This window comes from Dendrobates tinctorius, unplaced genomic scaffold (genome assembly GCF_039654945.1).
Source record: "Dendrobates tinctorius isolate UK_male_01 unplaced genomic scaffold, ASM3965494v1 ptg000134l, whole genome shotgun sequence".
In the NCBI taxonomy this organism is placed as follows: domain Eukaryota; kingdom Metazoa; phylum Chordata; class Amphibia; order Anura; family Dendrobatidae; genus Dendrobates; species Dendrobates tinctorius.
Genome location: NW_027361802.1, coordinates 20,140,714 through 20,165,179, shown reverse-complemented (window position 1 = coordinate 20,165,179; position 24,466 = coordinate 20,140,714). Strand labels below are relative to the sequence as shown.

The window sequence follows — 24,466 nt, the reverse complement described above, 5'->3', positions numbered from 1 at the left end:
CTGAACTCACTTGACATTTACACACACACTAATATATGACATATACAGTACAGACCAAAAATTTGGACACCTTCTCATTCAAAGAGTTTTCTTTACTTTCATGACTATGAAAATTGTAGATTCACTCTGAAGGCATCAAAACTATGAATTTACACATGTGGAATTATATAATTAACAAAAAAGTGTGAAACAACTGAAAATATGTCTTATATTCTAGGTTCTTCAAAGTAGCCACCTTTTGCTTTGATTATGGCTTTGCACACTCTTGGCATTCTCTTGATGAGCTTCAAGAGGTAGTCTCCGAAAAAGGACTTCCAACAGTCTTGAAGGAGTTCCTAGAGATGCTTAGCACTTGTTGGCCCTTTTGCCTTCACTCTGCGGTCCAGCTCACCCCAAACCATCTCAATTGGGTTCAGGTCTGGTGACTGTGGAGGCCAGGTCATCTGGCGTAGCACCCCATCTCTCTCCTTCTTGGTCAAATAGCCCTTACACAGCCTGGAGGTGTGTTTGGGATCATTGTCCTGTTGAAAAATAAATGATGGTCCAACTAAACGCAAACCAGATGGAATAGCATGCCGCGGCAAGATGCTGTGGTAGCCATGCTGGTTCAGTATGCCTTCAATTTTGAATAAATCCCCAACAGCGTCACCAGCAAAGCACCCCCACACTATCATACCTCCTCCTCCATGCTTCACGGTGGGAACCAGGCATGTAGAGTCCATCCGTTCACCTTTTCTGCATCGCACAAAGACATGGTGGTTGGAACTGAAGATCTCAAATTTGGACTCATCAGACCAAAGCACAGATTTTCACTGGTCTAATGTCCATTCCTTGTGTTCTTTAGCCCAAACAAGTCTCTTCTGCTTGTTGCCTGTCCTTAGCAGTGGTTTCCTAGCAGCTATTTTACCATGAAGGCCTGCTGCACAAAGTCTCCTCTTAACAGTTGTTGTAGAGATGTGTCTGCTGCTAGAACTCTGTGTGGCATTGACCTGGTCTCTAATCTGAGCTGCTGTTAACCTGCGATTTCTGAGGCTGGTGACTCGGATGAACTTATCCTCCACAGCAGAGGTGACTCTTGGTCTTCCTTTCCTGGGGCGGTCCTCATGTGAGCCAGTTTCTTTGTAGCGCTTGATGGTTTTTGCCACTGCACTTGGGGACACTTTCAACGTTTTCCCAATTTTTCGGACTGACTGACCTTCATTTCTTAAAATAATGATGGCCACTCATTTTTCTTTACTTAGAATTTTGTATTATGGCAAGAAAAAAGCAGCTAACAGTCTATTCAGTAGGACTATCAGCTGTGTATCCACCAGACTTCTGCACAACACAACTGATGGTCCCAACCCCATTTATAAGGCAAGAAATCCCACTTATTAAACCTGACAGGGCACATCCTGTGAAGTGAAAACCATTTCCGGTGACTACCTCTTGAAGCTCATCAAGAGAATGCCAAGAGTGTGCAAAGCAGTAATCAAAGCAAAAGGTGGCTACTTTGAAGAACCTAGAATATAAGACATATTTTCACTTGTTTCACACTTTTTTGTTAATTATATAATTGCACATGTGTAAATTCATAGTTTTGATGCCTTCAGAGTGAATCTACAATTTTCATAGTCATGAAAATAAAGGGAACTCTTTGAATGAGAAGGTGTATCCAAACTTTTTGTCTGTACTGTACATAAATATATATATACACATACATACATGTATATATATATATATATATATATATATATATATATATATATATATATATATATATATATATATATACACACACACACACACACTCCGTGTCCTGCTCCATATACTTTTAATATATACGCTCAAAAAAATAAAGGCAACACTTAAACAACAGAATATAACTCCAAGTAGGTCAAACTTCTGTGAAATCAAACTGTCCACTTAGGAAGCAACACTGATTGACAATCAATTTCACATGCTGTTGTGCGAATGGAATAGACAGCAGATGGAAATTATTGGCAATTATCAAGACACACTCAATAAAGGAGTGGTTCTGCAGGTGGGCACCACAGACCACATCTCAGGACCAATGCTTTCTGGCTGACGTTTTGGTCACTTTTGAATGTTGGTTGTGCTTTCACACTCATGGTAGCATGAGAGACTCTACAACCCACATAAGTGGCTCAGGTAGTGCAGCTCATCCAGGATGGCACATCAATGCGAGCTGTGTCAAGAAGGTTTGCTATGTCTGTCAGCGTAGTGTCCAGAGGCTGGAGGCGCTACAGGAGACACGCCAGTACACCTGGAGATGTGGAGGGGGCCGTAGGAGGGCAACCTCAGCCTTTGTGCAAGGAGGAACAGAAGGAGCACTGCCAGAGCCCTGGAAAATGACCTCCACCAGGCCACAAATGTGCATGTGTCTGCACAAACTGTTAGAAACCATCTCCATGAGGATGGTCTGAGGGCCCGACATCCACAGATGGGGGTTGTGCTCATAGCCCAACACCGTGCAGGACGCTTGGCATTTGCCACAGAACACCAGGATTGGCAAATTCACCACTGGCGCCCTGTGCTCTTCACAGATGAAAGCAGGTTCACACTGAACACATCACAGACGTGAAAGAGTCTGGAGGCGCCGTGGAGAGCGATCTGCTGCCTGCAACATCCTTCAGCATGACCGGTTTCGCAGTGGTTCAGTAATGGTGTGGAGTGGCATTTCTTTGGAGGGCCGCACAGCCCTCCATGTGCTCGCCAGAGGTAGCCTGACTGCCATTAGGTACAGAGATGAGATCCTCAGACCCCTTGTGAGACCATATGCTGGTGTGGTTGGCACTGGGTTCCTCCTAATGCAGGACAATGCCAGACCTCATGTGGCTGGAGTGTGTCATCAGTTCCTGCAAGATGAAGGCATTGAAGCTGTGGAGTGGCCCGCCCGTTCCCCAGACCTGAATCCAACTGAGCACATCTGGGACATCATGTCTTGCTCCATCCACCAACGTCACGTTGCACCACAGACTGTCCAGGAGTTGACCGATGCTTTAGTCCAGGTCTGGGAGAAGATCCCTCAGGAGACCATCCGCCGCCTCATCAGGAGCATGCCCAGGCGTTGTACAGTAGGGAGGTCATACAGGCACGTGGAGGCCGCACACAATACTGAGCCTCATTTTGACTTGTTTTAAGGACATTACATTCCACTTTAATTTTGTATGGGACTCAAAATCCAGACCTCCATTGGTTAATAAATTTGATTTCCATTGATGATTTGTGTGATTTTGTTGTCAGCACATTCAACTTTGTACAGAACAAAGTATTCAATGAAAATATTTCATTCAGATCTAGGTTGTGTTATTTGAGTGTTCTCTTTATTTTTTTTGAGCTGTGAATATATAACAATTCTTCCTCCAGATACATTATATACAGTATATCCCCACATACAGTATGTTTTCTCCACCCACATGTTATATATATTCCCCACATACATACATTATATATGCACACACACACATAGTATGTGCATATATTTTCTTACTCATCAGTAAAAATCTAGGAAATGAGTCAGGCGGAGATTGTGGGTCAATGACACACTTACCATATCTGAAATGTAAAGAATATCCCCTTCATCAAAGTATAGTTCATCAGGCTGAAAATAGAACAGACAATACATATAAGCTAATACAACTGGAAACTGGAGGTGAAATTATCTAATTGCCGCTGCCCAGTAGAATCTATTCTGAGAAACATCGCATTTGTTAGACCAGCATACAGTCATTCTTTCCCATCACTCCAACATGGTGGTTTTGTGACTGAGGAAGCCACAATCCGTTCTTATTCTATATTAACACTTAAGACGCCATCACTCCTCTGACCTGTGGCCCATTTTACGCAACTAAACTCTTACAATACTTAGCCTAATCATTTCATAAAGTGGGAGAAAAGTGATGAGAATGCAGATGGTGCATACCGTTCTAGGTTCAAATGTGTACAGCGCCCGGAAAACTTTCACTTGCCCTGCAAAAAGAAAGCAAAATACAAAATTATCAATAGTAGCAGTCATTCAATCATGGAAGTCATTTGCAACTACTTTGCAAGTTTTAAAGGGGATCTGTCACCTCATTTTTCCCCTATGAAATGCAGCCACCGGCATCAGGGGCTTATCTACAGCATTCTGTAATGCTGTAGATAAGCCCCCGGATGTAACCTGAAAGATAAGAAAAACAAGTTAGATTATACTCACCGGGTGGGTGGTCCAGTCTGATGGGTGTCGCAGGTCCGGGTCCTCCCATCTTCTAGCGATGTCGTCCTCCTCCTTGCTTCTGTCTCGGCTTCTGAGCAGGCGTATTATATCTGCCCTATTGAGGGCAGAGTAATGTACTGCAGTGCGCAGGCACCGGACCTCTCTGATCTTTCCCGGCGCCTGCGCACTGCAGTACTCTGCTCTGCCCTCAATAGGGCAGATATAATACGCCTGCACAGGAGCCGTGGCAGAAGTAAGGAGGAGGACGTCATCGCTAGAAGATGGGAGGTCCCGCGACACCCATCGGACCGGACCGCCGGGTGAGTATAATCTAACTCCTTTCTCAGGTTACATCGGGGGCTTATCTACAGCATTAGAGAATGCTGTAGATAAGCCCCTGATGGCGGTGGCCGAATCTCATAGGGGATAAAATAAGGTGACAGTTTCCCTTTAATTTAATGGCAAGAGGACAAGTTGTATAGCAAAAAGACGCCAGCACAAGACCTATGGGGATATACCGCTAGCAAATAAATACGTCAGGGCGTCTTACTACTTGTAAATGAGGGCTTTTCCATAAAAGAGCATTTCCCTCTTAGGCTATGTGCACACATTACAGATTTGCCTGCAGAATTTTCTGCATGGAATCTGCATCTCTTGGCAGAAAACGCAGATAAAAATCCACGTTTTTTTTTTTTGTGGATTGGCATGTCTTTTTAGCCCTGCGGATTTTATTAATTCAATGGGTGTAAAACGCATGCAGATCCGCAAAAAGAAATGACATGCTGCTGAAAATAAACCGCTGCGGATTCCGTGCGGAATTTTCCGCAGCATGTACACAGCTTTTTTTTTCCTATTGAATAACATTGGTTGGTCACACACTTGCGGTTCTGCTGCAAATCTGCAACGTGCGCACATACCCCCTTACTATTTGATAATTTTATTCTGTTCTTACCAATAAGAATTGCACAAATATTCCCTAAAACGATCCTGCTGAGCTAAGGACCGACTTTTGCTGCAACAAAACAATAATTGAAGTGTTAAAGGGATTTTACAGTCCTAGACAACCCCTTCTTAGTCAATTCAGAGCCCCATCGAAAATAAAAAATGAACGTGCCGCAGCTGGGCTGCTCCAGAAGGATAAGATAGATTCTAAGAAGCCTGAATGGATTAAAGCAGTGGTAGTCTAGTAGTAGACAACTCCTTTAAAAATATCCCTTTTTTACGGCACTAACCAAAAAGCAATTTAACTATTACTGTATTTTTTCTTTTAGGATATGTGCATGCACTGAGTATTTGAATGCAGAAAATTCTACATCTCTTGGCAGGAAAAACACAGCAGCAATCACTCCCATTTTAGGCTAGTTTCACATGAGCGTCCGCCTATGGGTGCATGCGGCCTGCGTACCCTATCTTTAGCACTGGGTACGCAGGCCATGCGCAGGTATGCTTTTGCCACCGCAGGCGTCCTTTTGACAGTGCGGCGACCTGCGCCAATCGCAACGTAGGCTTTAGCAGCAGCCACTCCCAGCTCACCGCTATCCACAAGACCTGGCGTCTCTGAACAGGGGCGACATCAGTAACGTTACTGCTCTAAACAGTCGCCGAGTCTCGAGGAGTGCAGCGAAACCCAGTGCCTCTACAGAGCACTAACGTCACTGCTCTTCAGGCCTTCTTGCTCATCTGTGCTCCGGACTACATTGGATTTGGTGGACTACGTCAGACCTGCATGGGAACTTTTTCTTGCTAATAAAATTGTGAACCAGTGGAAGTGTAAGGCTATGTTTATTTAAATAAAGAGTGCATGCATTTTTTTTTCTTTTTACTTACTGGGTTAGTAACTGGGGTGTCTGATAGACACCTCTCCATTACCAACACCAGAGATTGAGGTCAGCTGTGTTTTTGGACAATTCACAGCTGATTTCAACCTTAAGCACTGTTACCCCAATTGCCACACCAGGGCAATTGAGAAGAGAAGGGAAAAGCGCCAGAATTTGGACATCTACAGTTGTGGCCATAAGTATTGACACCCCTGCAATTCTGTCAGATAATTCTCAGTTTCTTCCTGAAAATGATTGCAATCACAAATTCTTTGGTATTATTATCTTCATTTAATTTGTCTTAAATGAAAAAACACAAAAGAGAATGAAGCAAAAAGCAAAACATTGATCATTTCACACAAAACTCCAAAAATGGGCCAGACAAAAGTATTGGCACCCTCAGCCTAATACTTGGTTGCACAACCTTTAGCCAAAATAACTGCGACCAACCACTTCCGGTAACCATCAATGAGTTTCTTACAATGCTCTGCTGGAATTTTAGACCATTCTTCTTTGGCAAACTGCTCCAGGTCCCTGATATTTGAAGGATGCCTTCTCCAAACTGCCATTTTTAGATCTCTCCACAGGTGTTCTATGGGATTCAGGTCTGGACTCATTGCTGGCCACCTTAGAAGTCTGCAGTGCTTTCTCTCAAACAATTTTCTAGTGCTTTTTGAAGTGTGTTTTGGGTCATTGTCCTGCTGGAAGACCCATGACCTCTGAGGGAGACCCAGCTTTCTCACACTGGGTCCTACATTATGCTGCAAAATTTGTTGGTAGTCTTCAGACTTCATAATGCCATGCACACGGTCAAGCAGTCCAGTGCCAGAGGCAGCAAAGCAACCCCAAAACATCAGGGAACCTCCGCCATGTTTGACTGTAGGGACCGTGTTCTTTTCTTTGAATGCCTCTTTTTTTCTCCTGCAAACTCTATGTTGATGCCTTTGCCCAAAAAGCTCTACTTTTGTCTCATCTGACCAGAGAACATTCTTCCAAAACGTTTTAGGCTTTTTCAGGTAAGTTTTAGCAAACTCCAGCCTGGCTTTTTTATGTCTCGGGGTAAGAAGTGGGGTCTTCCTGGGTCTCCTACCATACAGTCCCTTTTCATTCAGACGCCGACGGATAGTACGGGGTTGACACTGTTGTACCCTCGGACTGCAGGGCAGCTTGAACTTGTTTGGATGTTAGTCGAGGTTCTTTATCCAACATCCGCACAATCTTGCGTTGAAATCTCGTCACTTTTTCTTTTCCGTCCACATCTAGGGAGGTTAGCCACAGTGCCATGGGCTTTAAACTTCTTGATGACACTGCGCACGGTAGACACAGGAACATTCAGGTCTTTGGAGATGGACTTGTAGCCTTGAGATTGCTCATGCTTCCTCACAATTTGGTTTCTCAAGTCCTCAGACAGTTCTTTGGTCTTCTTTCTTTTCTCCATGCTCAATGTGGTACACACAAGGACACAGGACAGAGGTTGAGTCAACTTTAATCCATGTCAACTGGCTGCACGTGTGATTTAGTTATTGCCAACACCTATTAGGTGCCACAGGTAAGTTACAGGTGCTGTTAATTACAAAAATTAGAGAAGCATCACATGATTTTTCGAACAGTGCCAATACTTTTGTCCACCCTCTTTTTTTATGCTTGGTGTGGAACTATATCCAATTTGGCTTTAGGACAATTCTGTGTTTTTTAATTTAAGACAAATTAAACAAAGATAATAACAAAGAATTTGTGTTTGCAATCATTTTCAGGAAGAAACTGAGTATTATCTGACAAAATTGCAGGGGTATCAATACTTTTGGCCACAACTGTAATGTGATGCGCCACATTTTGGGGCAGCTGCAGGCTAGTTTTTAGGCTGGGACGGGCCCAATAACAAGAGACCTTCCCAGCCTGATATCAGCTCACAGCTGTCTGCCTTATCTTTGGTGGTTATCAAAAATGGAGGGGAACCCACGTTTTTTTCCCCCCATTTAATTACAAAAAAACAGTCCAATAAGCTCCACAGGGTGCAATTACATAATGTCTGTGGGATTGTGCAACTTTTAGTCTATCGATACCTATTATAAATCTCTATAGATCTGGCAGAAAAAAGGACTACTCCAGTGATTAATGTAAAAATCCTTTATTGGTACATCAACTCAAAGTGATATACATATTACAACCACTTAAAAGAAAAAAATGTGTAGGATGCAAAAAACAGTCCCAGGGCACAATATAAAAACATTGTTGTCAATGGTAACTAAACCTTACAGCAAAATACCATCCATATCTACCTGAAGACTTCTGAATCAAACCCACCACATTGGTTGTAAATTTAAGATGGAAAGGTATACACACACAGAAAATACATAATAGATGGTAGTGTGAAGCATAGAATAAATAGATATACCATCATGTATATATAAAAACAAAAGACAGTAAACAGTGTGTGTGCAAATAATGCTCCAAGGTGTGACACTGTGGAAATCCGGAGGGAGAACTGAGCCAGTGCATACAAATGAGAAGACCAAGGTGAAAAATAAAATAACCACACAACCATTAATATGTTCAACCCGTTAACGACTGCCAATATGCATTAAAACAGCTGCTGGTAAAAGGCTACATATCGCTGTAACGCACCCCCCAGAGTCTGAAAATCTCCTGGTTCTTTGCTACCGGGGGTAGCAGAGACCCCTCCTCAAGAACATGATCAGGGACGGATTTTCCGATGTCCGATCACGTGATCGCTGTTATTCAGTGAATAAGAGCAATCACACAAAAAAAAAAAAGGGTGCCCATTGTTTCAATGATTTCTTTCTCTTCTGACATGTTAAACATGTCAGAGGGGAGAGAAATGATGTCCCGTGAGATCCCCTCCAGTATTACCGCCATCCCCCAGAAAGAAAAAAAAAAAATCTGACAGTCAGTGCCTGGCAACAATAGGGAATTTTTCCTATTGGTTTCTTTGATCACTATCACAGTGATCAAAATAATAATAATAAAAAAATAAAAAAAAAGTGTAAATCAAATCTCCCTTTATCACTTTATCACCCCCTTAGTTAGATAAAAATTACAAAATAAATTATTTTTTCCACTCTGCAGTTGGGCTTAGGGTTATGGCTAGGGCTGTGGTAACGGTTGCATTAGGGTAAAAAAAAATTAAAAAAAAAAAAAAAACATGATATGAAGGCTAGTGTTGAGCGCAAATACTCGCTACTTGAGTTTGCATCGGGTGCTCGGGTATGTATGCAGTATCGCGGATCCCTGCATTTTTATGGATCTAACAGCCACAAAACATTAGGAGTAGGGACTCGAGCACCCGCAAGATTTGGTGTGTACCCGAGCACCCGATGCAAGCTAGAGTAGCGAGCACTTAATACTAATGACGACATATTCAATATGATAACCTAAGGTTATCAAATACTATGTCATACCTGTGGGTTCAACATGCTCACTATACTTCTGGATAAAATCCTTGAGGGGTGCGGTTTCCAAAAAGGGGTCACTTGTGTGTGGGGGGGGGGGTTTCCACTGTTTAGGCACATCAGGGGTCTCCAAACATGACATTGTGTCCGCTAATTATTCCAGCAAATTTTACATTCAAAAAGTCAAACAGCGCTCCTTCCTTTCCGAGCCTTGCGCTCAAACAGATTTCTCCCACAAATATGGTATAGGCGTAGTCAGGAAAAGTTGCACATCACATTTTGGGGTCCCTTTTCTCCTGTTACCCTTGTGAAGATAAAAAAAAGTTTGTGTCTACATTAAATTTTTTCACAAAAAAATGATATGTTCATTTTTTTTCTTCCACAGTGCTTCAGTTCCTGTGAAGTACCTGCAGGGTTATCTTGAATGTGGTTTTGATCACCTTGAAGGGGTGCAGTTTTTAGAATGGTGTCACATTTGGGTATTTTCTGTCACACAAACCCCTCAAAGTGACTTCAAATGTGAGGTGGTCCTTAAAAAAATGCTTTTGTAAATTGTGTTGTAAAAATAAGATCGCTGATCAACTTTTAAACCCTTATAACTTGCTAACAAAAAAATTAACATTTTTCTGACTATAAGACGCACACCGTACCAGAAGACGCACCCCAAATTTTCAGAAGAAAAATAAGGAAAAAAATTAATGCATCAAATGAGAGTCCGTCTTACAGTCCAAATTATTCAGCTTACCGGGGGTATGGTAGGGTGTGTTAGGAAGCACTGGTGGAGCAGGGTCACAGGAGGTCTTCGGTGGTCTCGCAATGATCTGACTTACCCCAAGCTGGTGCAGCAGGTTTGGTGGTGCAGGGGGCACGTCTATCCCAGGCTGATGCGCAGCAGTTTTGGAGATGCTCGGTGGTACAGGGGCTCCGCCGACATTTTGTGAAAGCCCAGAGCCCCCGCACTTCCATTGCTGTGGTCTCCATGAAAATGGCCACCGGAGGCGGCGCATGCACAGAATGAGAACTCGTCTCCTGAGATCTCAATCTACACATGTGCCACTTCTGGCAGCCATTTTGCTGAGGCCAACGCATTACAGCAAAGGAAGTGCAGGGGCTCCAGGCTTTCACAAAATGTCGGCGGAGCCCCTGCACCACCGAGTATCTCCAAAACTGCCGCACACCAGCCTGGGAAGGATGTGTAGGGGCTCCGGGATTTCACAAAATGAAGGAGGAGCCCCTGCACTACCGAGCATGTGCAAAACTGCCGCGCATCAGCCTGGGATGAGACTCCTGGTAAGTTACATCCTGACTATAAGACGCAGCCCTGATTTTTCTCCAAAATTTTTGGGGAACAAAATGTGTCTTATGGTCTGAAAAATACGGTATGTTTCAAAAATTGTGCTGATGTAAAGTATACATGTGGGAAATGTTATTTATTAACCATTTTGTGTGACGTAAGTCTCTGATTTAAGAGCATAAAAATTAAAAGATTGAAAATTTCAAAATATTCTACAGATTTCAGGGTTTTTTTCACAAATAAACACATATCGAACAAATTTTACTACTATCCTGAAGAATAATATGTCACGAGAAAATAGTCTCAGAATCAGCGGGATCCGTTGAAGCGTTTCAGAGTTATTACCTCAAAGTGACAGTGGTCAGAATTGTAAAAATTGACCCGGTCATTAAGGGGTTATTACACCGGTAAACAAGCAGAATAGTAACCATATGAATGTGCCCAAGGGATGCCCAGGGGTATGTAACTCTCACATTAACACTTTTAGGCTACTATTTATTTGGCCTATCTATATAGCATTCACTTTTGTCTAAAAACGAATGGGAAAAAACAAAAATAAACCCAAAAAAAAACACAGCAAAACCTAATACCGTATAAACGTGAGTATAAGCTGAGATTTTCAGCCCATTTTTTTTTTTTTAATCTATGGAGCATCTTCTTGGGCCACCATTAACCCTTCTGCAGCATTTTATGGGGGTATTAATCTATGGAGCATCTTCTTGGGCCACCATTAACCCTTGTGCAGCACCCCCCCTGGCTTATACTCGAGTCAAAAAGTTTTCCCAGTTTTTTGTGGCAAAATTAGGGGTCTCGACTTATACTTGGGTCGGCTTATACTCGAGTATATACGGTACCTGCATTTTTACACCTACATATTGCTCTCTATGGGTGAAATGCTGCAGTCTGCAAAAAAATGCAGCAGTTTTCCCAAGTCAGTCAGGAGAAATAAAAAAAACGATGTGTGTGCATGAGATTTCTGAAATCTCATAGCTTTTGCTGGTACTGTAAAACGCAGGTTAAAATTTGCACTAAAAAAAATGCAGCAAAAACGCAACATGTGAACGTAGCCTTACGGATCAGATGATTTTAAAAGACTTAAAAAGGGCTATAGGTTTTTTTGGGGTTATAAAGTTTCCCCAATAATAAATTAATGAGCTTCCCCAGAGTTCAACTGCAGTATGTGTGCAGACCGGCCATCCACTGTAGCATTACTGCCTGTATAAGAAGTCCTGGGTACTCATGAGCAGATCCTTGAACTGTCCCTATTGTATAACCATTGTTCAGCCTTTCCCATTTGTTCCATAGACCTTGAATACCGAGAGAGTGCGCACATGTGACCATCAGTCTACATGTGCAGGTTCCGGAAGTTGTGCTCCGCCAGGATTACTTTCATCACCTATACTGTAGACCGTTACAGAAATTTTTCACAGACCCATTATTAAGTAGCTATTCTTCTTACCTCCCAGATATATACATGAATGTTCACCTCAACATCTACCGTAAGTGTTCTCAATAAGAAGTGACGAATAAGGCATTGACAGACATCGTTGGCAGCAGTTTCTCTCCCATAGGGACGAACATCGGGCATAATTGAAGAGAGGTGCTCATTTTCTATCTTTAGTAACACACCGCTCCTCCGCCTCCCTCTTTAGAATGGGGCAGAGCACTCCTAAGGATTTGCACTTCAAACCAGTGGTGTGGTCGTGAGTATGTGCATTCTCCTATGCGCCTTTGCATCAGAATCATGGAAGTAGTGCTGAGACACAAACCGGCTGGAACCAGCAATCAGACCAGCCATAGGAGGAGATCTCTAAAGCGTATGCTCCCTGTCTAGGACACTGGTCATTATGATGTAGCAGGTAACTAGCAGTAAAGTATAGAAAATCCCTCCATTATTGAGAAAGGAGTGGATTTGAATAAGAAGTACTGTAAGTGGCACAGTTGCTTGTTTCTACAATCACTTTGCAGTTTTACCCATTAATGAACATGGGGCCAATCCCTGTAGAAACATGATTATATAAACATGATTATATGCATAAGTGTCAGCGGAGTAGAATTTCAACTTGGAACAAATGCATTTCCTATAGAGTTGTTGAGAAGACATCAATTATGCAACGTACGCCTGAAAATGCAGGAAGAAACTGTACAAAACCCAGGAATCCTGCTGAGCTGCCTGTCCGTACACGCTGAATGACTAGTGCCCAACTTCTGCTGTAACACCATGACAGGAAGTGAAGGAAACGAGTTGAGACATCTTTCCTGCACCTAAAGGTGGTTCCGCCCTGCGCAATACTTGGTAAGTAACGTCTGTATCCGAGCCGTCATGCCCACTTCTACGTCCCACCATGTCAATCACGTGGAATCCAGTGCAATGGATTGTGCTACTGTGAATTGATCACTGCCCCTCCTCTGTGGTGAAGACTCAACACATGTCTATAAAGAGATGGTGTCATCTCATGATTGGCAGGAAAGGGAGGGGACTCATCACTCATCAGAGGTCTCCGACACTTCTATTAAGCTTATGTGAACCCGCCCTCATAATGCTAATTTCATGATCCGTGTACAGACCATAAAGGCCAAACTGACCCAAACTTAAAGACACATGAGACCAAGTTTGATCCAGGAGACCCGCCACCATACTGGGCATTATGGTCCATACATGGGCCGTGAAATATGCTAAAGTGAACTTGGCTTGAGGTGAAAAGGGATTAGAAAGAAGGGACAGCTCTTTTTCTAAAAAACACACCATTTTGTGTCAGTGGGTTGTACATGGTATTGCAGTCTATATTGTCCAGTCACAAGATACTGATGACCTATTCCTAAGGTAGGCCAAAAATATCAAGTCGGTGGGGATCTGACAATCACCAACTGCACAACTCAATCCATTCAACATGTAGTGGCTGCTGCCAAGTACTGCAGAACGACAGAAAAAACTGACGACACATCCTAGTCTGAATAGGTGCATACCAAAAAATAGCTTACATATCAAAATAAGGTAATGGTTGCACTCAATTGCATTAAGGCATCTCAAATATGAAATATATGAAGTTTGAATAGCATAATGGCTTCGAATTTAGAAAAAAACATATGAGATACTTAGCACAAGATTTGGCCAAAAGATGTGAGCCCATTCACCAACGTCAAGGTGATCTCATTGAACGGGTCCCTATTCTAACTGCCTCATGTGAACTACTGGCTAATAACAAGATAAAGCCTATATTTATTGGAGGATAGGAACCAAAAAGGGATTGGATCAGCCATAAAGTCGGCCATTTTGGATCCAACTTTATTTTTTCCAATGGGAAGAGAGTCATGTGACTCAAAGTTATTGAGAATTTCACAAGAAAAACAATGGTGTGCTTGATTTTAACGTAACTTTATTCTTTCATGAGTTATTTACAAGTTTATGACCACTTATAAAATGTGTTCAAAGCGCTGCCCATTGTGTTGGATTGTCAATGCAACCCTCTTCTCCCACTCTTGACACACTGATAGCAACACCGCAGAAGAAATGCTAGCACAGGCTTCCAGTATCCGTTGTTTCCGATGCTGCACATCTCGTATCTTCACAGCATAGACAATTGCCTTCAGATGACAACAAAGATAAAAGTCTAAGGGGGTCAGATCGGGAGACCTTGGTGGCCATTCAACTGGCCCACGACGACCAATCCACTTTCCAGGATCCTGCTCATGTAGGAATGCTCGGACCTGACACCCATAATTGATGGTATGGTGTGGTATATGGGGTACAAAGATAATGGGGCCATTCTTCATCAATGGAAACCTCAATGCCACTGGATATCTGAAATTGCTACATGATGATGTGTTGCCCTCTTTATGCACTGAAGATGGCATGTTCCCTGAGTTTTTCCAGCAAGATGGTGCACCACCACATTATGGGTGTCAGGTCCGAGCATTCCTACAAGGAATCTCACCCCCTTAGACTAGCATTTCTTCTGTGGTGTTGCTATCAGTGTGTCAAGAGTGGGAGAAGAGGGTTGCATTGACAATCCAACACAATGGGCAACACTTTGAACACATTTTATAAGTGGCCACCATGGTCACCACCCATCTTGAAAAGTTTCCCTCCTCCCCTATACTAATGTGCCACAAACAGGAAGTTGATATGACCAACCAGTCCCATTTTATTTAGGTGTAGCCATATACATGGCGCACCCTGTACTTATCTTTTATATTCTATAATTGAGATATACAAACTTCGTGCTATTGTAACCCCACCTTCTGCTTATTTTGTTCTAATTGTGGATATTTTTCAGTTATTGATTTTATAGTTAATTTGCTCATTAGTAATAGAGAGTTGGTATTTTATCATAATATTGTTGTTGCGTGCCATATCTATAGGTTTACGAATTCCAGTGGATACGCAACGCTTGGGTTAAATTACATATTACTGCATTTAATTATTAGCTAAATACATGTACAGTAAGCTACATGTCCTGCACTGATTCTAGATCTCAATGACGTCTACCTATATATCCATTCTATCTATTCTTCTCGGAGGGATCACGCTGTGAATTTACTGTTCTTGGCTGATGAAATGTCAGCTTTCCTGTGAGACGTGTGCGTAAAAATTGCGCGGCACACGCATGGTCCAAGTGCCGTGAGATTTTTTTCTTGCATCCACTGACTTTCATTGGTGAGTTTCGGCCGTTTCACGCGCCCATATGCACCATGGTGTGATCTTTTCCTCACTCCAATACCAGGTGAGGAAAAACTCGCAGATGAGCACAACCTCAATAAATAATATCACCAGATTTTAAAAGCAGATGTGAGTCCACCCTTAGGCTATGTGCCCACGTTGTGTGTTAAAACGCACACTAAAAACCGGACTCCTTCCCAGAAATCGCGCGTTTTTTTCCACGCGATTTCACCGCGATTCTGTTCGCGATTTTCTCAAGCACTTTCCAAGCGATTTGAAGCATCGCTTGGAAAGTGATTGACAGGTTGGTCACACTCGTCAAACACAGTGTTTGACAAGTGTGAGCAGCTTTTTACTATTGAAGCCGCCTATGCGGCCTCAATAGTAAAAGATAGAATGTTAAAAATGCTAAAAAAAAAAAAAAAAAAAAAGAAAAATCGGGGTATATTTACCTTCCGGCGTCCCGCGCTGCCATCCCGGGCCTCAGCGTTCCCAGTAATGCCTTGCGAGACCTGTGATGACGTTGGTCTCGCGTTACTATAGCGATCTCGCGAGACTGCTAGAGTCACGCGAGACTACGTCATCACAGGACCTTGCCGCAAGGCATTACTGGGAACGCTTAGGTCGGGAATGCAGCGCGGGACATCGGAAGGTTAATATACCCCGATTTTTTATTTTTTATTGGTGCCCAGGGCCTGGAGGACAGTCTCCTCTCCTCCACACCGTGGGTACCAACCGCACATGAGACGCTTAACTTCCCGCATGGTGGGCATAGCCACATGCGGGAAGTAAGCGGTTCTCATGCATTCCTATGGGTGTGGAATCGCGGCAATTCTTTGCGATTCCGCACAAAAGAATGAGCATGCTGCGATTTTTTCCGCGATGCGATTCTGCCGCGGAAAAAAGCGCAGCATTAGCACAGCATGTGCGGAATGCCATAGGAATGCATGGGGGGCATTCTGTACACGATTTTTAAACATTTTCGCGCCGAAAATCGCGGCAAAAACGCTTAAAAAATCGCATCGTGGGCACACAGCCTCACTGTGTCTCTGCTCAGTGTGAAGTAGGTGTTCCTCAGTACTGCCCACTATAAACTACATTTCCCACAACCACCTGCTCCTTCTCCAGGCTCCATGCACCACAGATCACAGATACTCCTCTGATCTGCTATTGGCCCCCAGGAAAGAACCATCAAAAGAAGACCTGGTGCTGTGCACAGCTGTCCCAATAAATGTAATTCTTGTCTGTCTGCACCACCATGTGAAGGTTTCTAATGATCCAATTCTGGATGCGTTTCCCGATGCATTTTCTAATGGTTCTGTCAGATCTGACAGCAAGAATGACAGTCTCCTTCCCTAACTGAGCTGTTGGCTGTAGCGCGCTGCTCCCCCCAGCTGCGCTGTGTGCGCTAGAGCGCGCTGCTCCCTCCCCAGCTGCGCTGTGCGCTAGAGCATGCTGCTCCCTCCCCAGCTACGCTAGAGCGCTGCTCCCTCCCCAGCTGCGCGCTGTAGCGCGCTGCTCCCTCCCCAGCTGCGCTGTGTGCTGCAGCGCGCTGCTCCCTCCCCAGCTGCGCTGTGCTGTAGCGTGTTGCTTCCTCCCCAGCTGCGCTGTGTGCTGTAGTGCGTTGCTTCCTCCCCAACTGCGCTGTGTGCTGTAGCGCGTTGCTTCCTCCCCAACTGCGCTGTGTGCTGTAGCGCGTTGCTTCCTCCCCAGCTGCGCTGTGTGCTGTAGCGCGCTGCTCCCTCCCCAGATGCGCTGTGTGCTGTAGCGCGCCGCTTCCTCACCAGCTGCGCTGTGTGTGCTGTAGCGCACTGCTCCCTCACCAGCTGCGCTGTGTGCTGTAGCGCGCCGCTTCCTTACCAGCTGCGCAGTGTGTGCTGTAGCGCACTGCTCCCTCACCAGCTGCGCTCTGTGTGCTGTTCCCATCCTATGTTACATACACTATTCTGCTCTACACCTGTGCTGCCATCTACTTTTGACAGGATGAGCTCCATTGTAAAGCAGTTGAGGGCGACTCCATTTCAATACCAACACACACATCTGTATTGTACAGTAAGGCTAAGTTCATACTAGGTATTTAAGCTTTTTGTATGTTTTTTATGCAAATTTTCAACTGTGTTTTACAGTACCAGCAAAGTCTATGAGATTTCAGACACCTCAGGTACACAGCTTGGTTTTTTTCTACCAAGATTTTGTGCTTTTCATGTTTTTTAGCACAATAGAGCATGTCACTTCTTTCAGCGTTTTTCACCCTTTGAAATGAACGGTGGGAGAAAAAAATGCACCAAAAACAATAGGACTTTTTTTTCCCAAAACTAAACTTTATCAGCATGCACAAGAGACAAATCTATCATGCCAAAACCGCAGAAAATATGCACAAAAAACATACTGACATGTGACCACTGCATATGACATATCGTTCCCAGCTAAACAGTAAGCACGGTAACTTCTGGGACTTAAGCAGCGCTAAGAGATGAATTTCAGGGCTTTGTGTTGCAATTATACTTTGGGAGTGGAAAACCCCTTTAACCCCTTTACCCCAAGGGTGGTTTGCACGTTCATGACCGGGCCAATTTTCTTACAATTCTGACCACTGTCCCTTTATGAGGTAATAAGTCTGGAATGCTTCCATGGATCCCGATGATTCTGACATTGTTTTCTCGTGACATATTGTACTTCATTGTTAGTGTTAAAATTTCATTCAAATAAACTTGTTTATTTGTGAAAAAAACGGAAATTTGGCGAAAATTTTGCAGTTTTCCAACTTTGAATTTTTATGCCCTTAAATCACAGAGATATGGCACAGAAAAAACTTAATAAATAACATTTCACATATGCTTACTTTACATCAGCACAATTTGGGAACCAAAATTTTTTTGTTAGGAAGTTATAAGGGTTAAAAGTTGACCAGCGATTTCTCATTTTTACAACACCATTTTATTTTTACAGACCACATCACATTTGAAGTCACTTTGAGGGGTCTATATGATAGAAAATACCCAAAAGTGACACCAGACACCATTCCAAAAACTGCACCCCTCAAGGTGCTCAAAACCCATTCAAGAAGTTTATTAACCCTTCAATTGCTTCACAGGAATTTTTTGAATGTTTAAAAAAAAAATGAACATTTAACTTTTTTTTAACAAAAAAATTACTTCAGGTACAATTTTTTTTATTTTACCAAGGGTAACAGGAGAAATTAGACTGCAAAAGTTATTGTGCAATTTCTCCTGAGTATGCTGATACCTGATATGTGGGGGGGAATCACTGTTTCAGCACATGGCAGAGCTCAGAAGGGAAGGAGCGCCGTTTGACTTTTTCAATGCAAAATTGGCTGTAATTCAGATCGGACGCCATGTCACGTTTGGAGAGCCCCTGATGTGCCTAAACAGTGGAAACACCCCACAAGTGACCCCATTTTGGAAACTAGACCCCCCAAGGACCTTATCTAGATGTGTGGTGAGCACTTTGAACCCCCAATGGCTTCACAGAAGTTTATAACGGCCGGGTGTGAAAATAAAAAAAATCATATATTTTCCACAAACATGATCTTTTTGCCCCCATTTTTTTATTTTCCTAAGGTAACAGGAGAAAATGGACCCCAAAAGTTGTTTTGCAATTTGTCCTGATTAGGCTGATACCCCATATGTGGGGGTAAAACACTGTTTGGGTGCATGGCAGAGCTTGGAAGGGAAGGAGCACCATTTGACTTTTTCAACGCAGAATTAGCTGGAATTGAGATCAGACGCCATGTTGCGTTTAGAGAGCACCTGATGTGCCCAAACAGTGGAAACCCCCAATTCTAACTGCAACCCTAACCCCAACACACCCCTAACCCTAATCTCAGCCCTAACCCTAATGGGAAAATGGAAATAAATACATTTTTTTAATTTTATTATTTTTCCCTAACTAAGGCCGGTTTCACATTAGCACTTTTTCAGCGCACGCACGGCCGGGGGTAGCTCCGCCCCCGAGCCGGCTCTCTGCCCGGCGTGCCCGCCCCTTGCTTGTAGCGCCGCCTACTAGCGCTAGTTGCGCTTTGACCTGCGCTGCGCACTTTTGACGGTGCGCCGTGCGCGCCAAAATCAAACTTTTCGGATTTTGGCGCGCACGGCGCACCGTCAAAAGTGCGCAGCGCAGGTCAAAGCGCAACTAGCGCACGGCCTGCGCACGATCTGCGCACCCTATGCTAAAGATAGGGTGCGCCGATCGCAGGCGCCGCTGTCCGCTAGTAGGCGGCGCTACAAGCAAGGGGCGGTCACGCCGGGCAGAGAGCCGGCTCGGGGGCGGAGCTACCCCCGGCCGTGCGTGCGCTTAAAAAGCGCTAATGTGAAACCGGCCTAAGGGGGTGATAACGGGGGGTTTGATTTACTATTTATGGCGGGTTTTTATGTTTGGCAGCTGTCGCATGCTAAGACACTTTTTATTGTAAAAATAGTTTTTGCATCACTACATTTTGAGTGCTATAATTTTTCCATAGTTTGACCCACCGAGTCATGTGAGGTCTTATTTTTTGCGGGACGAGTTGACATTTTTATTGGTACCATTTTCGGGCACATGACATTTTTTGATCGCTTTTTATTCTGATTTTTGGGACGCAGAATGAACTAAAACCAGCGTTTCATGAATTTCTTTTGGGGGGGTGCGTTTACACCGTTCCGCGTGCGGTAAAATTGCTAAAGCAGTTTTATTCTTCGGGTCAGTACGATTACAGCGATACCTCATTTATGTCTTTTATGTTTTGGCGCTTTTATGCAATGAAAACAATTTTATATAAAAAATAATTATTTTTGTATCGCTTTATTCTGCGAGCTATAACTTATTTTTTTGCTGATGACGCTGTGTGGCGGCTCGTTTTTTGCAGGACAAGATGACGTTTTCAGCGGTACCATGGTAATTTATATCCCTCTTTTTGATCGCACATTGTTGCACTTTTTGTTCGGCACTATGATAATAAAGCATTATTTCTTGCTTTTTAATTTTTATTTTTAAGGGGTTCGCTAAAGGGGTTAACTAATGGGACAGTTTTATAGGGCGGGTCGTTACGGACGCGGCGATACTAGATATGTCTACTTTTGTTTTTTTATTTCCAAAAAATGAATTAGGGAATTTTTATTTATTTTTTTTTAATTTAGCAATTTTTTCTAAATTATTTTTACCCTTTTTTTTAATTCTTTTTTTAACTTTATTATACTGTCCCAGGGGGGACATCACTGTCATGTGACAGATCGTTGATCTATCACATCACAGATCGCTGTGACAGATCAGTGATCTGTCACAGGCAGTGTTGGAGGCTTCCTCATGCCGGTGCTTTGCAGGCATGAGGAAGCCGGCTCCCTGCAGGCCCCCGCCGCCATATTGGATCCGGGGACCTGCAGGGAAGGAGACCCCCGAAGCAGCGCTACACATCGCGCTGCTCTGGGGGGCTCAGGGAGGCACGGAGGGAGCCCCCTCCCTGCCGATGCTTCCCTAAACCCCCGGTACACTGCGTTCGTGTTTGATCGCAGTGTACCAGAGGTTAACGTGTCAGGGGCGGTCCTTGACCTCCCCTGACACAGTGCCGGGTGTCAGCTGTGATAATCAGCTGACACCCGGCCGCGATCAGCAGCACTCACCCCGTGAGCTCCGCTGATCGCGCTAGACGTACTATCCAGTCCATGGGCATAGGGGTCCAGGTACCATGCACGGGAAAGTATTAAGTTACGTACCGGTAACGGTATTTTTCGGAAGCCCATGACAGCACCACGAGAGAGGGGATCCGCCCTTCAGGAACAAGAAACCTACAGATACAAAAGGGCGGCACCTCTCCCACGCATCAGTTGGATTACAGAGCTTGAGAGGCTATCATGGTTAGTGGCACAGCATATATACAATATATACAATCTATACATCCTATTTACAATTTATATGTAATCTTTACTCCAAAATAAGGTGAATCCGTGAAATAGCTTTCTAAGAGGAAGGAGTGCACCCCTATACGTGAACAAGGGAGGGAACTAAGGGTGCTGTCATGGGCTTCCGAAAAATACAGTTACCAGTACATAACTTAATACTTTATTCGGACTCCCATGACAGCACCACGAGAGAATTACAGAGATGTAAACTAACTTAGGGAGGGACTACAGTCTGCAGCACCCTTAGCCCAAAGGTGAGATCCGAGGAGGCACCTATATCTAACCGATAGTGGTTAAAAAAGGTGGAAGGAGATGACCAGGTGGCCGCCTTACATATCTGGTCAATTGACACTCCAGATCTCTCCGCCCAAGATGACGCCATGGCACGAGTGGAATGCGCCCTCAAATTCTGTGGAGCCGGACTGCCCCGTTGTGTAAGCAAGAGAGATAGCCTCCCTAATCCACTTTGCGTTTTGATACCCTAAACCCTTTCTTAGGACCTTGAAAGGATAAAAGTAATGTGTTCTCTTTCCTCCAAGGATCAGTAGCTGATATTTTAGTAGGCATCTTTTAACATCTAACGCATGAAGCTTCTGCTCTTTAGGGTTGGTAGGATTAGGGAGGAAGGAAGGGAGCACTCTCTCTTGTGTCCTGTAAAAGTGTGACGCTACCTTGGGCAAGTATGCTGGGTCTGGTTTTGGGATTACGCTATCATGTAAAAACTCTGTATAAGGGGGCAACCTAGAAAGTGCCTGTATATCACTTATCCTACGTGCGGATGTTATTGCTACCAAAAAAAGCTGTCTTAAGGGATATAATCATTAACGAGGCCGAATTCAGAGGTTCGAATGGCTTCTCTGTCATAGCTGTAAGGACTAAATTCAAGTCCCATGGTATACCTTTATCCCTGTGTATGGGTCTAGATCTTCTAGCAGCTTTGATGAGTCTAGTCACCCAATAGTTGCTGGCAATATCACAGGTAAATAGGGCCCCCAAGGCTGAAACCTGCACTTTTAAGGTACTTGTGGAAAGACCCAACTCGAGACCCCTCTGAAGGAATTCTAGAATCTGTTTCGTGGGTATTCCTTCCACCCCTGAGACTAAACTCAGAGGTGGACAGGAATCGCCTCCAGGTTCTAGCGTAGATGTTTGTAGTAATCCGCTTCCTGCTCTTCAGGAGGGTATCAATTAAATTTTGGGAGAAACCTCTATTCTTCAACAGTGCCCTCTCAAACTCCATGCCGTCAAATGGAGTCCTGCTACTTGTGGATGGTTGACTGGCCCCTGGTAGAGAAGATTCAGAAGGTTAGGCAGTACCCAGGGATTGCATACTGACATGGTCCTCAACCATGCGAACCAGGTCCTCATGGGCCAGAATGGGGCAATTAATATGACCCTTGCTCGATCTTCCCTGATCTTTCTCACCACCAGAGGTAAGGGGGCTAACGGTGGAAGGGCATATGCCAGAGAGAAGTCCCATTTTATCAGGAAGGCATCCACTGCCAGTGGATTTTCCCTGGGGTTCAGAGAGCAGAAGTTTTTTACTTATCTGTTTTCTTTGCTGGTAAAGAGGTCTACCTCCGGCTGACCCCATCTGCAGACAATCTGGTTGTAAACGTCTGTGTTTATCGCCCATTCTCCTTGCCTTAGGACCCTGCAGCTTAGAAAGTCTGCCTTCATGTTGTCTTTCCCTCTGATATGGAGTGCAGTTAAAGATTGAAAATTTCTCTCGGCTATTTGAAATAGACATTCTGTTATCCGCATCAGGGCCCCGGAGCGTGTTCCCCCTTGGTGGTTGATATAGGCTACTGCTAGCTGGTTGTCCGAGAGGATCCTCACATGATGACCCTGTAGGTACATAATGAGTTTTTTAACTGCCAACTCAATCGCCAACAGCTCCCTCTGGTTAGACAAGGTCTCAGCTTTGGAGTCCCTATGTCCCCCATATGGGCCCCCCAACCCGAGTGGCTAGCATCTGTGGTTATTATGCAGGTTATCTGCGTCACCCAGGGCACCCCTGAGGATAAGTTGTTCTTATCAAGCCACCAACTAAGAGATGTAAGAGTCAAGGGGCTCAAAGATATCTGACCTTGTAGAGACCCCTCTAAGACCCTGTCGCTAATTAGGACGTCCCTCTGAAGGGATCTAGTGTGAAACTGCACCCACCTGACTGCTGGCATACATGAGGTCAGAGCCTAACAAAGACATGGCTTGCCTGAGGTTCATGGAAGGTTTCTCAATCGCCCGAAGTACCTGCTGTTCTATATATTCTAACTTATCTGATGGCAGAAGATACTGCTGGGTTTCTGAATTTAACAGTAAGCCTAGGAACTTTTGGACTCTTAGGGGCTGAAATCGGGATTTCTCGTAATTTATTATCCATCCGAGGTGCTCTAATCTGGACTTAACCCTTTCTATCTGGGATAGACAATGGTCCACCGAATTCCCTACAATCAAAAAATCGTCTAGGTACGGGACAATCAGGATATCAACCTCCCGTAGATGAGCCATGACTTCAGCCACTATCTTCGTAAATACCCGGGGCGCTGCTGAGAGACCAAAAGGGAGAGCCCTAAACTGAAAATGACGGATTAGACCGTCCATTGAAACTGCCACTCTCAGGAACTGCTGGAAGTCTGCGTGGATAGGCACATGGTAGTATGCGTCTTTCAAATCCACGACTGCCATAAAACACCCTTTAAACAACATCTTTATTGCTGAACTGATAGACTCCATCTTAATTAATTCTTGGTTAACCGAACCTTTAAGGGAACGTAAATTAATAATGGTCCTAAATGATTTATCCGGCTTTTGGATCAGAAACAGGGGAGATTAGAAGCCTCTACCTCTCTCAAATTTCGGAACCTCCACCAGGACCTTCTTTAAGCATAGACTCAAGATTTCTGCTTCTAAAGCAGTTTGCTCGAGTGGCGAAGATCGTAAGGGAGTTAGTTTAAAGGTATCCCGAGGAACAAAACTAAACTCCAGCTTGAGTCCGGTGGATATTACGTTCCGCACCCAGTCACTATTGGTGATCTGCAGCCATGCTGGGAGGAAGGCTGACAGTCTACCCCCCACGGGAATCGCTAGTCGTTGGCCAGACTTCTTTCGCTCTCTTGAAGAACGCCTGAACATAAAGCCCGTACCTCTCCTCCTTCTATCCTCCCATCTGGGACGGTCTCGATTAGGTGAT

The 24,466-nt window shown here is 44.1% G+C and overlaps 1 protein-coding gene across 1 annotated transcript in view; it reads right to left on the bottom strand.

The window, feature by feature from the left end:
- OSTF1 (osteoclast stimulating factor 1) overlaps positions 1-24,466 on the bottom strand; it is a 60,073-nt gene that overhangs the window by 21,708 nt on the left and 13,899 nt on the right. The window contains exons 2-3 of the mRNA XM_073543771.1: positions 3,926-3,972; positions 3,554-3,604 (exon numbers count right to left, since the gene is read on the bottom strand). Coding sequence (XP_073399872.1) covers positions 3,554-3,604; positions 3,926-3,972 — 98 coding nt within the window. The remainder of the gene's footprint in view (positions 1-3,553; positions 3,605-3,925; positions 3,973-24,466) is intronic.